Raw genomic sequence first — 17,392 nt, forward strand, 5'->3', positions numbered from 1 at the left:
TTAAAAGATGATCTCAAAGACAATTACCATCTTCCAACCTGATCATATGAAGCCGGGAAGTCATATTTATTCCAAATTAAGCAATTAATTAAGGACACACAAATTTCTCTCATAGTTTTATTTAAATACATTTAAGTTATTTTACAACACGTACCCTACTCTGTACACAACTATATCGTCAACAATTCCGCTAATGGTCGTAAGCATCCGGCTTTGGCTTGCCGTACTGTTTCTCCCACATTTCGACAAATTGCTTCTTCCGCTCCTCGCGGCGAGCAAAGTACTCTGGATATTGCGCCTTCTCCAGCGGATGCCAGTAGTCCAGGACCCAGTCGGGTGGGATGACCTCCCGCTGGTAGGCGGTGCCACCAGGAGACTTGGGAACTGCGACAATACATATGTGCTCAACGTAACATCCTGGAGGAGAAGGTCAAGTAGCAAACAGTCAAACCTCCTATTAAAAAAAAAATTTTAACATCAGGCATGCATTCTACTCATGTGTGAGAGATTTGGTATGTAAGAGGAAGGTGCCATTTAAGTGCAAATGAATGTTGTAAAATACCAACTTTGTGCCCATAGTCATTTATGGAGTAGACTTGAAGCAAAGAGAGATACTGGGAAGATCAGAGTAGTAGGAATTAAGTTTATGAGGAGTATGTTGTTAGTTACGAAGTTAGACAGGATCAAGAATGAGATAGTGCAAGCAAGAGCAGGATTACAGGACTTGAAAAATATCACTGAAGAAGTAAGAATGAGATGGTGTGGCTATGTCCAGAGAATGGTAAAAGACAGGCTGACTAGGAAAATGATGACAAAGTAGACCCCAAGGAAGACCAAGGAGGAGATGGGACGAACAGATAGTTAAAGGCATGCGGGAGAGAGAATAAGTAGGGAATAAAGTGAAGAATGAGGAATGGTGGAAGGACAGAGGAAGATGGAGTCATTTTACTTGGCTGACCTGGCCACAGACTGGAAACATTTGATTTATGATGGTTTGGATTGGATTGGATTGGATTGGATTGGATTGGATGATGATGATATCAGGCAACAAAATATGATAGAACACTGACAGAATGAAAGGGTGGTGGAGACAGGAGTAGGTACCCTGAAAAAACCAACCTGCAAAAAATCCAGGTTTGACTTTAACATAAACTGAACCTGAATCAGTTCAGTGGGAGACAAGTTACTTCACCACTCAAACACAGTGAAATAAACATAACTTAAAAAAAATACACAAAATAATTATTGGTTACTCTGCCCTTGCCAGTACGATCAAAAACATACCAAATTTATTATTACAATACTTACATCTCAAAGGTTGGTAATGCTGCTTTTCAAACAGTTCTTGCTCACCAGCTGCCAGGAGCTGTGCTGCTCTTCTCATATCTTTTTCATCTCGATGCTCCTCAAAACGCTGTCTGTGTAAAATAGCTCTATATCTAAACAAACGTCTAAAACAAAACAAAAGATTTCAAGTTATTACTACGTAACACAAACTCAGTGGCGGATCCAGGATTTTGGTTTTGGAGGAGCTTGACCCAGCTGAGGCTAGGCTTTATCAAGGCAAACACTAAAACAACAGTGGACCCAGATGCTTTTGGAGGGGGCTTGAGCCCCTTAGCCCCCCCTCTGGATCCGCTACTGCACAAACTGTAAAGGTATTACTGTAAACACAAATACGATGAATAAAACAAGCGAGGAAAACAGGCTTCTGATTCGGTACGTATAGTCACAACTGTGCTGTTTGCGTCAATACAAATGTAATCACACAAACTGGAATTAAAACTAGTCAATCATCCAAGCACCAGCACGGCAACTACTGAAGCAAGAAGGCCCTCTGCACTGTGATGCTGCCTATTTTGAAATTTTATCTGCTACCATCACACACGTCATTGCCATCTGCCATGTACTATGAAGCTTTTGTACCATGACCAAATGTCATATTAGGGCTGGCAGCTCGGCAACAGCAGTTCAGCAAGGAGCATGTCACTCATAATCTCTAAATATGTGCGCCAAACAAAAACTTGCTAATTGTATGCCGGCATCATTGAAACTGTATTGTCTGCAAATTAGCATTGATATAATAGGTTTGAAAAAAATTTTCAAAACTTAATATATATTTACAAAAATTAATATGTATGAATAGTTTGTTTTTAGAAACCCAATACATCTGGGGAAACAATACTGTAGGGGCACCGCACTAAAATAAGGGCGGGGGAGGGAGTGAACACCCGAAAATGGATTTATTCAGTTTCTCGTTTTATATCTAATGATTATGTTAAAGCATATTCTGTTATTTTCAAGAACTTTACATGTAATTAACCAATTTACATTTGCATGTGTTTTAACTCGACCATGACCATGCTTGAGTCCCAGTAAACGTTTAGTGGTATTTTCAGGTTAAGGGATGGTGTAATATAATTAAGAGGCTAAGAAAAAAACCAGGTATGCAAAATTTACGCAGAAAGTTAATTAAGCACATGTTTTTCAAGCAAAGTATGTAAACTTTTAAGGGAAAAAATCAGGCAAGTGCTATAATGAACATGTTACCATCTACAAAGATTTCACTTAACCTCAATGCAGAGTGGCAATTTCATTTAGGAGAAAAAGTAGGTAAGAGTTGTTTATACTTATATCTATGGAATTAATTATAGAATCATTGAAAAATGTGTGACATGGAAAAGAGTGATTCAGAGAGGTGTTTGGCATTTACTAATAATATGATTGGCAAGTTAAGAAGTATGTACACTATAATAAAATAATGTTTAAAGTGATAATAAAAAAGTACCTTGTTTTGTTTGGCCTAGGTATACGCAAATTCGCCAGTGTGTACGTATAATCTTAAAACACTGTTAAAATACTATTGTTTATTTTTTAATTGCATTAACAGATGATGACTGTAGGAATGTAATGATATTAAAATATAAATATAAAATATTGCTGGTTGCTGTTATTATCAACAATAAATTGTGCTGGTAGCAAAAGGGAAATCCAAAGATTTTAATTTTCCGCCACCGCGCGACGTCATCGTTTGGTCAGAAACTTCTCTTTCCCCTTCCAAATCATCATCCCTTCCTCCCCTCCTTTCACCTTCACTACTCCTACCCCTCCACGCATGCACCTTGCTCATCGATTATGTTAGTATATTTCGTTTTTGTATCCTTCTTCAGGTAGCAGCAAACGAGTCAACATGTCTTCAAGTATTTCTAAGTTTTATTTGGTTTGGACCTTCAGGCGTGTGGACAGCACTAACGCAAGTTAAGTTTTTCATTATATAAATTTAGTGTAGACTTTTCAAAATCTTGTCTCAGCCTGCCCTTCTAAATTTATCATTTGGAATTTCTGTTTGTTTAGTAATTTCGCTGATGTTACTGACAGTGATTGTACAGCGAATAAATCATGTCCTCATTCAAGGCTTAAGTCAGGTTTTCACAAAAGGCCTTTTGATAACTTGATTAATTGTAGCAATGCATTTTGTGTCATCACGTTAGTTGTGGAATTGATAAAGATTAGTATGAATGCTCTTTGAGAGCAGAACTGTTAAATGGTTTCTGGCTGCATTCACCGCATTTTGTTTGACGGTGTAACAAATATTGTTCTTTATTGGCATTTGACTTGTATTGCGTGCGAGTGTCTTCCCTTATACTGGGTAGACAGAGTTGTATACCCAACACATTACGTTTCCTTCTGCTAATTTCCAAGGACTGTAAAAGTTCTTGTAATTTCTTTGCAATGATATTGTATGTAATTATTTATCAGTATTGTCACTGTTAATGAGAACTAGTAATGGTCATTCAAGTTTCCACTTGTTGATCGGAAGAGATGGTTTTTGAAACAGAATGTAACAAAAATGTGTGTACGCAGATCACACAAAGGACGCATCGTTTCGTACGTAAATAGCAGTGGGACTCCACACTTCACTGTTGCATGTTGTAAATTTGTTCCTCGAATGTATAATATTTTAAGTGCTTATGGGATTCTATGAAAGTGTACCACATATACATGTACACTAATGGTAATATTGATAGTTAAATTTGTAAACTATTCCTTTGACAATTGTTTTATTTTCGTAGGGTTTTGAGACACAAAATGTCAAGTGCAAACAGGCAATTGAGCTAGATACGGGCATGTAAGAATTACGGTGTACCTAAAGACGCACTTAAGTTTGTAAGCACAGTTGAATAGGCACATCGAACATACCGTTAAGGTGTGTTACGAGACGGGCAAGTTAAAGGTAAATACTTTTTTTTTGTATTTTCATGGTGATGCACAGAAAAATTTGACATTATCAATTTATAAACATATATAATAATTTTTTTTATTTTTGTAAATTCTGTTTGCTACGTTGACGGTTTTTTCAATTTGGAATTTTTCTACACAACTTCTTGTAAGGCTGTTTTGTTTGCCTATGCCACAGGGATTACACTACTGTTTATGGCTTAAATTTATAGTACCCTCTGATGTCTTAATTTGCATTTTTTTTAACCACAGTAAGATGCACAACGTTTTAATTAAACTTTATGCTCTTCGGTTAGGTCACTGGTTTGAATAAAATTGTGCTGGACTCGTGTTGGGCACAAATTTGTTGTGGTGCGTGTAATTACCTTTTTTCAGTTTTGCAGGTTTCAGTTCAGAATCTGAAGATGTGGATATGTTGATAAAGAAGACTATAGACCTCCTGCTGATCCAACACCTACGTTAACAGCTTATGAAAGCACTTCATCGCCTGAAGAAGATAGTGGGTTGCCATCATCTATACATGAAGTAAAAGTAGAAAGAGGCCGTAAAAGAAAGCGGCAAGACCAGTGATCTGACGTAAATAAAAGATTACATAATCCAGGGAAAGAATATGTAGGCCATCAGAACATACTTAGAAGATCTAAGGTTAAGGGGAAACAGTGATAAAAAATACTTGCCACTATAAGTGTGTTAACAACTTCCCTACAGCCTCACATCAGAAAGAGTTTAATGAATTTTCAGGTCTCAGATGCTGGAGTCTACAAAGCACATTCTTGTGTTCCTGTGTTACAGTTAAGCAACCTATCGCAAAAAAAAATGGTACCATTAAAAATAAAAAATCATATAAACTCGTCATGCTTAATGGTTACAGAGTGAGCAACGATATTTTTATTAAAACACTATGAATTTCACACAACAGATTTGATCTTGCTACGGACAAGAAAAGTGAAGACGGGATAGCACCCAAAGATGGACATGGAAGTGTGTCACGAAAAATAAAGTGAGCAAAGAAGCTATTGATCATGTTAAATAACTTACTAAGTAGGCCACATTTGCAGTAATGATTAAACATGCAAGTGATGACACAGCATTAGCAAAGTTAAAGCAAGAGCAGGAATTACATCACAGGCGAGCCCAGAAAACTCTTCAGCAAAAATGACAAACTGAGAGCTGAACAAGACAGCAGCATTATTGTGTTTAGTTTCGACCTGCAAAATACTTTGCCGACACCCACACTCACTATAGCCCGTCCCACTCTTAGATTGCAGTACACGGCTTATGGTGCGCGCTGTTGCCAAATCTCTTAACACATTACGAATTTCAGGAGATGTGTGACTTTGTAATTGAGATCGAACAAGAAGCATTTTAAGAAATCATATCGTCATTTATAATATTTTATACTATTACACATATAAATTTGTAATAATGCCACTTTTATGTAAATTTCAAATAAAAACTAACTATTGTAGACGAAAATTTCTTATAGTTTTATTTTATGTTCTAAAATTCCCATATATATATATATATATCACATTTTCATGGGCCCGATAAATGCCGTATTTTTGGACAAGTCATGCCCAAAATGATAAATAAAATATGGTAATGGAAATTCTCGATCGAGTAAGTTATGGGAAAAATCCGAACTATTGGGTCGAAATGGGGAAGATTTTATGAAAAACAGAAAAATCACATTAACTCCCATAATATGAATAATATCACATCCGTTTTAACGTATGATAACTCGGAGTACCTAATGCCAAAAAAATGTTTTCTAAATAAATTTTTGATACGACCAGACATAACTGCATGGGTTCGAAAAAAATTTTGACCGGACAAAAAAACATTAACTGCCTTAGTAGACACCTTATCAAATCTGTTTAAATTTTGTCTTTCCTTTTTGATTTTACCTTACCAGGCGAACTTAGGGTACCATGTCGCTGCAGTTCCATCCTTATGTTGTAAATGGTTCGTTCGGAACAGCCGGTTGCTTTGGAAGCTTCCTTAATTGCATTGCACACACTCATATTTTTTGAAAAATACTCAAATACATTCAACACAATCTTGCGCTCCCTCCCACGTAGACTATCAATATAATTTCTTTTCCGTGTTCTATCTTCCATATTTTATATGTACGTAATAAAAATAAATGGAGAAAATAAAATCACGTATGTTAATATATAATTTGTCAAAATTATAACTGTAACGAGTCACCGGACACAACGCGTTGCTTCGTCGCGAGATGTGATACTAACTGGCAGGCTGGTTTTCAGAAATGAGTGTCTAAGGAAATACATGGTTGACTAAGGAAGCCATGTATTTGAAATTGCTTGCAGGACAGAAACCCACTTATCTAAACACATGACCCTGTTTCCTCTTACGACGGCAGCTTGAGAGAAACCTCTATTGCAGCGTGCTCTTGTACTGATAAGACACATCTTTAACAGCTATTTCCACGGAAACTGCAGAAGCAATTGAAATGGAGCTGCTTTTAAAAACTAATTCAATTCATTGTGAACATTTTTCACGCTTTCGCCCCCCATCTATCTTTAATAGAAAAAAATTTTCCGCTGGTCAACTTTTTTATGTCAGTTTGTGAGAAAATGCCTTTCAATATATTAAATAAATTATTTAAGTGAAACCTGTACAGTTTTTGTCTTAACATTTGTTCAGTGGCATCCTAAGTCATTAATTAATTAATAAAAAAATCTGAATGAAATACACATGCAGGTTTTTTTTTTTATGTGAAACATCTCGGAATACTTCAAAACAGTTCGCAGTGAATAAGTTATGTTTTTTAATTTTTTCGGACACTTAAAATATTAAGTATTCAAAATAAGCATTGCCTGATGCGTATTTTGATGCTATACAATATGAAAAAAATCTTGGTCCAAAAATTAAAATTGTAATTTCGTTTGATATTTGGCAACAACGCACGAAGAAACAAGGACAGCGCTAACGGCAATCGGCGTGTATTGGAGAGAGAGAGAATTCGCCCATTTACTTCCACACTGCAATCTAAGAGTGGGATGCTCTATAGCAATAAGATTTGTTACTTATGAGTTTTGTGGACATACTTACAATCTTTGTGTTCACAATCTCTTAACAGGAAGAGTTACAATGTTCATGTGGGGTGAGAATGATGCTTCTAGAGGATCACAGATAATTGGATAATACTTAATAAAATTTTGTGATTACTTAAAAGATTTTAAACATGAAATATCATACAGTGACTGTTGTGGTGGTCAAAATTGCAACAAAAACATTCTGAAATATTGGATTGTGATGGGTCAAACAAACACCAATAGAAGTAATCAATCATAAATTTATCGAACCAGGTCATACATACATGGTGTGCGATAAGGTTTTTTGGGGTACACCTATCCCTCACTTAGCACCTCTTCAGATTGAGCGGATTCATTTAGCGCGATGTGAATTTTACTGCCCCAATCTTGAATAGCACGTCTGTAAATTTCGGTTAGCTTTAAATCTCGGCAGGCAAAAGAAAAAGTTAAGCACGACGCCATGAAGTCTGTTTCAACATCTATAAACAACAGATGTGCTGTGGGATACAGAGTCAAACAAGAGGGGAAGAGATGCACGCGCAGGTCTATCTACGCTATTGGCTGTTGTACAAACATCAGCTATGGCAAGTTAAATTGTGGCTATGGAGTGTAAAGAATCAAATGTGTTTACATGCTTGCTGTGCCGTACCGTTGTCGCCTGGCCACAAACTGGGCCGTGAACTCAGTCTGGCCAGTGGCAGAGAATTCATTCAAACAAAAGCAGCTTAACGTTCGTCGCACTTTAGTTTTAAGCAAGTCAACTGTGCACACAATCGTACGAAATAAGGACTCTTACCAAATGTTTACATAAGTCTGATGCTGTTGGTTGTACTAGCAGGAATATATTTGACATTAGATACCGGAACAGAAATGAACAGATGATTCAACGTGGAAAAGGTTATTAAATGAATGTTGCAATGAAAAAAATAATCATTGGTTTGACAGGATTGGTGTGAACCAGGTGGTGATACGCAAATAAGCACTTTAATTTTTAAAAAATTAAAATGTAATTATCCGGACAGTAATATTGGTTTCACTGTCAGTGAAGGATGGTTTGGAAACGTACGCGACGTGAGTTGAAGGTCTCGCCCGGGCCAACTGACGATAAAGTACATAACCACATATCTCCCATTACCCGGTGTCGTATTTCTCATACACAGTGCGATGGGAAGTATATTAAGATAAATGGTGTGACAAATTTATAGTTGAGTGTTATTCAATGCATTTATATTACGTAAAGTATATTTTCCAACGTAATTTTGGAATACATTAAATAAATTAGCCATGCTATTTATGGAAACTAATGCTACAGAATACGCGATTTTGAATAACACAATCATTTTTAGGAACGAAAGTCATGCTAAGTGAGGGATAGGTGTACTAGAGAAACTAAAAAAATTTGTTCGTAAACAATGTTTATGTTCCTTTGGACTGGATAGACAGCGTAAAGCAAATGTCGAAAAAATTTAACAATGACAAAAGAGGACTGTCTATCCATGGATGTTGTAAACAAATATGTACACAAAAATATCAGCACCCCAAGATGATGATGGTAAAGCTATAGCATGGTGAACCATTAGATGGATTTGTGTTGAGAAAAAAACCCACTTGTTATCCTTTTAAGGAAACAATGAACAAAGATATTCAATTTCAAAGAGTAACCTATGCAAAGCGATGCATTGGACGGCCAGGCATGATTTAACTTGAACAACTCTACCCAAAAGGAATGAAAATAAAAGATCTGAAATTCAAAAATCTCCCAGAACTGAAACCTCTAATTCCTCCAGTCCAACATACATTTCTTGACAGTTTAAACCTAAAACACTTTTCTTGTAAATCTGCACAAAAACCAAATGTCATACAAGAACGTAGTGAAGATGATGATAGTGCACTGTCGAGTGATGGAGAGGTGTGAAAATAAGTACAGGCAGTAAACATTAATGATCAGTGTATTTTGTTATGCACTTGAACAGAGATGGTGACTTAGTTTGCTTTCACAAGCATTCTTAATAGTTTATTAAATAATGTATGAAACCAATGTTGCTTACCTAGTTTTTACTCAAACTAGTATAGCACTAGCAAGAAGACAATAAATAAACCTCAATTATAATTTTTCCTATGTGCTTAATCATATTTTTAGGGTTGCAAATTATGTTAATTATGTGTGTTTATGGTAATAAACAATAATAATAACTGTAACATCAGTTAAGAATTTAGTGTGCAATGCTACTACACGCCCAAGCCAACTGTGATCCCGAGGAGGGGAGTGACGGGAGCGCTAGTGTCGCAGTAAGAGAGGGGTGGGGAATGAGGAGAGGTTGGCAGTAGGGGAATACCGTTAGCTTTGGAAGCAAGGAGTATACACATGCATTCATAAGTGTACGCAACGATGGCCATGAAGCGCAGTCGTGCAGTAAGAAATGTTGTGATAAGGTGAACGTACAGTCGTATGAAACAGCGAAACACAGTGTCTACGAAGATGTCACTGTGTGTACCAAAGTGTGTCACAGCATCACATCGTACCGTTTGTGTTATAATAATTATTTCACTCAGCACCATATTTAACATACATGTCGGTATACATTTGCCTATAATCAAAGAAAATATTGTTTGTGTGATTAATTAATGAAAAAATGCAAGAATCATTTCAACACAGTTTCGTGCATAGTGCATGTAACAAACGCCCACTCAGCCATTTAGTTCTTCAATTCCTGATATTTTACCATTGGAATATGTGCTGCTGTTGTCCGAGAAGTCCCATGCACTGTTTGAGCTGGACTCGCCAAAGTTAACAACAATTTTCTCAATTTCGTGCTCCATTAGACAGTCACCTGTCCAGTACTCTGCTTCTGTATGTTTTACACGTGTAAAATAGCATTTTGCCATTTTTCTTTGGTGACGCTATTGATTGCTTCTGTTGTGATGTTTTCACTGGTACGTGATGATTGAGCGACATTTTTTTCAGCAACACGTGATTTCACAATGTTCCATACATACTCAATAGCATTAATCTCACAGTGGTATGGTGGTAATCTCATTACTTCATGCCCATGTTCTTCTAACAACTCATCTATGCGAAACCTGGGAGGTGGACGTCGACCACGAACGAGCTGGAGGAGTTCACATTTTGTCATATCATTGTCATGCGGAATGTTGTTGTTTTGTAACCATTGGATGATATCTTGTTTTCTTGTACCGGCTGTTGGTGGCTTATTTAACTGAACGGAATGATAAGGGGCATTATCCATTACAACCATCGAATTAGCAGGCAGATTTGGAATAAGCTTATCTTGCATCCATCTGGAAAAGTAACCGGCTATGTAACTGGCTATGTATAGTTTTGTGTTTTGTTGTACTGCCCGATGCAATTTGTCAATACACGTTATATTACAGTCACGCACGCTTCGAAACCTTGCTCCGCTCTCAAAGGATCCGTGAAATACTTGAACAGCGATACTCCCGTATCCGCGCACTGTGTCGTGACTTATGGTAACAACTCTACTTGCCGTCCCACCCGTGACGTGACGCGCTTCGACCCTCGGGGAGGGAGGGGACAGTGTGGCGGATGGGATGACGGCGGAGGGAGGGGTCCGTCTGACCTTGGGTAGTTCACATTTTTCCCGGGACCACAGTTGGCTTGGGCGTGTAGTAGACTTCAATAGCCATTTATTTGACATAATTATTCAACAAATAACTGGTTTTTGTTCTCAGCCCAATTGTAAATATACTGACAATGAATGTGGCGTAGCTGACGCTGTTTTCAAAAAGACTGGGACATTTAATATCATTACATTACGACTGGGGCCAATGCTGTTTTCCACCCTAATTAGTTTTCTATTAAAACTAAAAATCATGTCCCAATGAAACGGAACCCAACATATAAATTTATTCAGTAATTATGGGACATAGCGGCTTTATAGAACAGAAATATAATATTAGAAAAATATGGTTTTCATACACTACACACGTCAAATTTACTTTGAAGGGATGGTTTTATGACGCCAACTAGTTTGTGAAAAAATTAAAATTTTATATTTTACATTACAATACCTATGCTGACATTGTTTACCGGAGTGGGTTTAAAAAAAAATTTTTTTTTTGAGAACTTTAGTCAATATAGGTGTCACAAAAATGAAATTTGTTTAGATAAAGACTGTATTGCAATTGAAAGGAATTTTTAATGCTTATTTTTCATTTTTTGTTTTATCAGAAAAGTAATTGTATTATGAATAGTTTGTTTTGTTACATTGCCTTTAAAGTATGTACTTTTTGAGTCACGTTGTACCTAACGAATGAGTCTAACGGAAGACTAAAATTTGAATTGAATTGTTAACGTCGTACATTTTCTGTGAGAAATATGTGAAGTGCACTGAAGTAGCTGACACATTGAATTTTGTAGTCCTTCCAGGAAATTCTTTTGATTACAGCTGTTGTATATTTTGTGTTTGATACGGCTGGTGTTTCATGTATCCAAGTTTAACCTTAGATACTGAAGGCTAGATCCAGATAGCATGATCCTGTTGCTTGATCCTGTGGTACATGATGCTTGCTGTTTTAATTCAGTATGTACATCGAAAGATCCTGTCATGATCCTGTTGGCTTCATCCTGTGGTACACAATGCTTGCTGTTTTAGTTCAGTATTTTGAAAGATCCTGCACATAAAAGAAATTGTGGAATAAAGAAAGAATTATGATTGTAGGCTGAAAAAATTTTTTTATTCCACTTACGATCACAATTAATTATTTTACAACAATTTTTTTTTAAGTACAGGATCTTCCGACATACTGAATTAAAACAGCAAGCAACATGTACCAAACTGTATCAAGCCATTAGGATCTTTCGACGTACTGAAATAAAACCTCATGCAACATATACCACAGGATCATGCCACCAGGATCTTTCAACGTACTGAATTAAAATAGCAAGCATCATGTACCACAGAATCAAGCCAACATGATAATGCCATCAGGATCAAGCCTTCAGGTTTCGTTTGAGGGATAAACTTCAATATACGAAACTGAAGAATTAGCATATTTTTAATTTGTGAAAACACAGTTATTTTAACATAAGCTTAAAACAATTATTTATCATGAACCAGTAGGAATTAAGAAAGAATTCCTTCAGGGTACATTTAAGGGCATGTTTAGTGTGTGAAAACCTTGTTTTCCCTTTTTTTCTTTAAGTTATAAAAATCTGCGACGTCCGATAATTACCATTTAATCTGAAGGAGCACTTTTCTGAAAAATAATTTACAATATTTTAACTTAACTGACAAGCTAAACCTTATTATTAAGTATTTTTAATGCAGCTAATCAATCTCAATATCACAGATGTGTAATAAAGTTAGTTAAAATGTTGAAATAAGGGTAAACTACTTCAAGTAGAGGAGGATATGAGGGGGCTAGTGGGCAAGGTGAAGGAGAAGTTCCCTGTAGCCAGAGTTGTGGTCAGTGGGGTACTAGTAAGGAGGGGTATAAACTATGTCAAGGCTGCGGCGGTCAGCGAGGTGTATGAGAGGGTGTGTAGGGACTTGGGAACCATGTTGGTAGATAGCAGGAAATGGGTGGGGCAGGACTGTGTGGGCAGGGATCAGGTTCACCTAACAGAGAGGGGAAAATGGATGCTAGGAGACCTGCTAGGAAGGGAGACTTCTGGCCATTTGGAAAGGGCAAGGTTTGAGCAGCAGGGAAGAAGATAGCAACTAGATAGTGAGGAAGGTGGAGAGAAGGGGGGTGATTGTGAATATAGTGCTGATAGCAATGCTAGGGAGGAGGTGACAGCTAAAGTCAACAAAACTCAGATTGGTTGGACGGGGAGCGAGGAAGGAGGAAAGAGGGGGGTGGAGTTGGATAGGGCTGCAAGAGTGCTGGAAATCGGGGTTCTAAGGGGAAGGGGCACTCGTATCAGGGCGGAAGGGACAGAGGCGCAAGGGGGAAAATGCCAATATGTAAAAGTCGCAGTTATAAACTGTAGAAGTATATATAAGAAGGTGGAGGAGTTCTGGGGCAGGGTGGAAGCCTATGGGGCGGATATCATTGTAGCGGTGGAGACATGGTTGGACGAGGAAATTAGAGATGGGGAACTGAAGAGAGCACACTTTGAAATATTTAGAAGGGACAGAAACAGGAATGGAGGAGGGGTAATGGTGTGCATGCGAGAGGGACTCTGTGGTAGGGTTGTATGGGTTGGGGGGAGAGCGGAGTTATTGGAGATGCAGTTCCAGGTAGGAGAGAAAAATGTACGGCTGATTGCGGTGTACCGGCCACCAGGGCAAGGGGATGAAGCCATACGGGAGGTGCAGGACAGGTTGGACATGCTAGGGGAAGGCAAGTGGGTGATAGTGGCGGGGGATCTGAACATGCCAGGGGTGGCATGGGAAAAGGGGCCGGAGGGGATGGGGTCAAGGGAACAGAGATGGGCATCTCAACTGGCAAACAGAGGACTGGAGCAGGTGGTGACTGAAAGCACCAGAAAAGGTGCCAGGAGAGGAGAGCAGGATGACGGGAACCTGTTGGATGTGGTACTTGTGAGACCAATGGAGGCGGTCAGGGGAAGTGTGGTAATGGAGGGCATCAGTGACCACAGGATCCCAGTAGTGGAGTTAGACGTGGGCTGGAGGGAGAAAAGGGTAAGGAGGGTAAACGTGGTAAACTGTTGGGGTAAGGCTGATAGAGTGGGGGCAGAGGCATTCCTGAAGGGGGAATACAGTAGATGGGTAGATATAGAGGACCTCGAAGGTAGATGGGCTGCCTTAAGAAATATTCTGCTGCAGATGGCTACACGTTTTGTACCTCAGAGGAGGGTAGGCCAAGGAGGTGACCCTCCCTACTATGGAAGGGAGTTGAAAGTGTTGAAAAGGAAATGTAGGAGGCTGCATGCGAGGGCAAGGAAGCTTGGGGGAGAGGAGATAGAGGCGGAAATGAAGGTGCTTGGGAAGGAACTAGGGAGGAAATCACGGGAAGCAAGGGATGCTTACATGGAACAGCTGATGGGGGAAGGGGGGACGGTAAATGGGACGGAGCTCTACAGATACATAAGAAGAGTGAAGGGTGAGGAGGGAATAGGGGTTCTCAGAGGAGGAGGGGGGCAGGAATATACAGAGGACAGGGAAAAGGCAGACTTACTGCAGGAGCAATATCTGGCAGTATTTACAAAGGGGGAGGCATGGGAGGGTAAAGAGGACGACAGTTTAATGGGCAGGAAGGCCTTTGAGCTGCGACTGACAGATGTAATTAAGGTGATCAGGAGGTTGAAAGGGAGAAAGGCAGCTGGGCCAGATGGTATAGGGAATAGTCATTTGAAGTTGGGTGATAGGGAGATTGGGAAGTACCTGTTGGAGGTTTTCAAGCAGTCTCTGGAGGAGGGGAAACTACCAATGGAATGGAAGGAGGCAGTGGTAGTTCCCATCTACAAGGGGGGAAATGATAAGGCGGAGCCAGGAAGTTACAGGCCGGTCAGTTTGACGTCCTGTGTAGGAAAAGTGATGGAGAGGTTGGTAGGAAGGTACGTAAAGGGGGAAATGGAAGATCTGGGGTGGGTGGATAACAGGCAGCATGGATTCAGGATGGGGTTTTCATGCGAGACCCAGATGGCTGGGCTGTTGGAAGACCTGGTGGAAGCGGTGGACGGGGGGAAGCAGATAGATGCAATCTTTATAGATTTTGAAAAGGCGTTTGATAAGGTCCCCCATAGGAGGTTAATGGAAAAGGTTGAGTTGCTGGTGAAGGATGGAAGGGTGGTAAACTGGGTGGGTGATTTCCTGAGGAATAGAAGACAAAGAGTGAGAGTGGGTGAGGAAAGCTCCGAGGAGGGGGAAGTGACGTCGGGGGTGCCACAGGGGAGTGTGCTGGGGCCTCTGTTGTTCACAATTATGATAAACGATCTGGGGGAGGACATGAAAGCCAGATGGAGGCTATTTGCAGATGACTGTGTAGTGTATGAGGTTGTGGGGGAAGGGGGATGTTTAGCAGAGGACTTGATAAGGTTGGAGCAATGGACGGAGAAAAATGGAATGTCCTTGAATGTTGGTAAGACAAAAGTTGTCAGATTTACAAAGAGGAGGAAAGTCACACGAAATGTATATTACTGGAAGGGGCAGGAGATAAGAGAGGCAGCAGGATATAAGTACCTGGGGGTGACACTGAAAAATGACCTAGGATGGGCGGAGCACATAGAGGGGGTGGTCAGGAGGGGAAGGCAGGCGCTGGGGTTGCTTGGTAGGACCCTGCAGGGAGCTGGGAGGAGGACAAAGGAGAAGGCATACTCCACATTGGTCAGGCCAATGTTGGAGTATGCGGCGGCGGTCTGGGACCCCTACCTGGTGACTGAGGTGAAGGAGCTGGAAGGGGTGCAGCGCAGAGCGGCTAGGTGGGTGATGGGAATGTGGAGAAGGAGGGAGGGGCAGGATGGGAAACTGCATAGCCCAACGGAAATGATTAAGGAGTTGGGGTGGGAAACGTTACAGAGGAGAAGAAGAGTGGAAAGGTTGGTCAGGATGTTCAAGGTGCTGAAGGGGGAAGGGGGATGGGGGCAATTGGGAAGCAAAGTACATAGAGGGGAGTACAGAGGACGAAGAGACCACAGATGTAAGCTCCAGAGGGTGTGGAGGCGGACAGAGAGAGGGCGGAACACCTTCCTGGTGAGGACGGGGAGGGAGTGGAATGGGCTGGGGGAGGAAATGGTGGAGGTCAGGGATGGGAGGGAGCTGAGGAGAAAGCTGATGGAGGGGGGGGGGAAAGAGGGGAGTGAATGGGAGTTCTTGCCACCGGGTGAAAGCCCAATTGCAGGTTAATAAGTAATAAGTATCAAAACGCCCTCTTAGGGAGTGAAACAAAAACTAGTTAGGAAATGGTCTTTTGGAAAAGTTAAATTATAGATTTTTTTTTTTCCTTTTAGGAAAGTATATTTATCAGAATTACCCAAATGTACCTATTATCACCACAAACACAGGCAGCTTTAACCGAAAAAGCATAAAAGTTTAATTTCAAAACCAGTTTCCCAACCTAATGCAGTCAACATTCCAGTTTATCAATTACTTCAAGAAAATTGACTTATTAATTATCCAGTAAAATAATTATTGTCATTTACCTATCACAACACCATGCTTCCAAATTTCTTAACGATCGTTTATAAAGACTACATACTTTTTTAGAGTGGGATAATACCCTAAATGGCACTCCAGTCGCCATTTTATTTCAGATGGTATCGCGGGATGTGCACACATTAGAGAGATGCTTGAACAACGTTTTGTTTGTGTGCACGGCCGTAAGAGCGCTAGTGTGCTCACTGCTCAATGTTTGTTTAAGGGCGCGGTTACACGGGACCCTGAACTACTTCAGGTGAACATGTTTAAGTAAACACGTTTACAAACGCGAAAGTGTACGGTTACACGGTAGTTGCTGAAAAGTGTGTTTAGCTCTAAAACCGATTGTCTACTGTCAACGAATGAATGTGTTGTTGATCTCTATTTTGTAATTGTATCCAGAAAACTCGGGATTTTCTCACTTGTTTATACAGCATTATCAGCAGAAATGGAATGTGTTTTCATATTGCTCAATATTTTTTTTTACAAATCGGGAATTCAAACAATATGCACAGTAAAATTTTTAAACTTATTTATTATTATTTTTGAGCGAGAGTACCTATCTCAGTTTTAAGAAAATTAAGGTCAGGATCAATTAATATATATATATATATATATATATATATATATATATATATATATATATATATATATATAATGATCTGTTGATTTTTTTTTTTGTTGCATTCGGTAAAATATTACTCGAACTTGTGCCAGAAACACTTTTTCCATCTTGAATTTCTGCAAAAGACTGTTTATATTCTAAACAGCCAATCAGAGGCTAATGTAGAAGATATGTCGATCTGAACTACTTTGCCAACCTGTTTAAGTTAAATGGGAAATGGCCTCGAACGAAACATGTTCAGACTGTGTGTAACCGCACTCAACAGCTGAACATGTTCACCTGAAGTAGTTCAGACTCCCGTGTAACCGCGCCCTAAGATTCGTTGCCAAAGCTCATTTGTAATGGCGGCAATTTTTCTTTCGTATTTTTTGTTTAGGACTTTA

The 17,392-nt window shown here is 39.5% G+C and overlaps 1 protein-coding gene across 2 annotated transcripts; it reads right to left on the reverse strand.

Moving 5' to 3' along the window:
- Nucleotides 1-103: 103 nt before the first annotated feature.
- On the reverse strand, nt 104-16,548 carry LOC134527994 (NADH dehydrogenase [ubiquinone] 1 beta subcomplex subunit 9). Of its 2 annotated transcripts, none has more exons than XM_063361143.1 (3): nt 16,446-16,548; nt 1,309-1,451; nt 104-384 (listed from the first exon to the last, which is right to left on the reverse strand). In XM_063361143.1, the coding sequence occupies exons 1-3, from the start codon at nt 16,523-16,525 to the stop codon at nt 191-193; spliced, it is 417 nt and encodes a 138-aa protein (XP_063217213.1). In that variant the 5' UTR covers nt 16,526-16,548; the 3' UTR covers nt 104-190. The 2 variants fall into 2 exon arrangements, with proteins under 2 accessions (XP_063217213.1, XP_063217212.1); XM_063361142.1 differs by having other exon boundaries at nt 16,390-16,521.
- Between the last annotated feature and the right edge of the window lie 844 nt (nt 16,549-17,392).

This window comes from Bacillus rossius, chromosome 1 (genome assembly GCF_032445375.1).
Source record: "Bacillus rossius redtenbacheri isolate Brsri chromosome 1, Brsri_v3, whole genome shotgun sequence".
NCBI lineage: Eukaryota > Metazoa > Arthropoda > Insecta > Phasmatodea > Bacillidae > Bacillus > Bacillus rossius.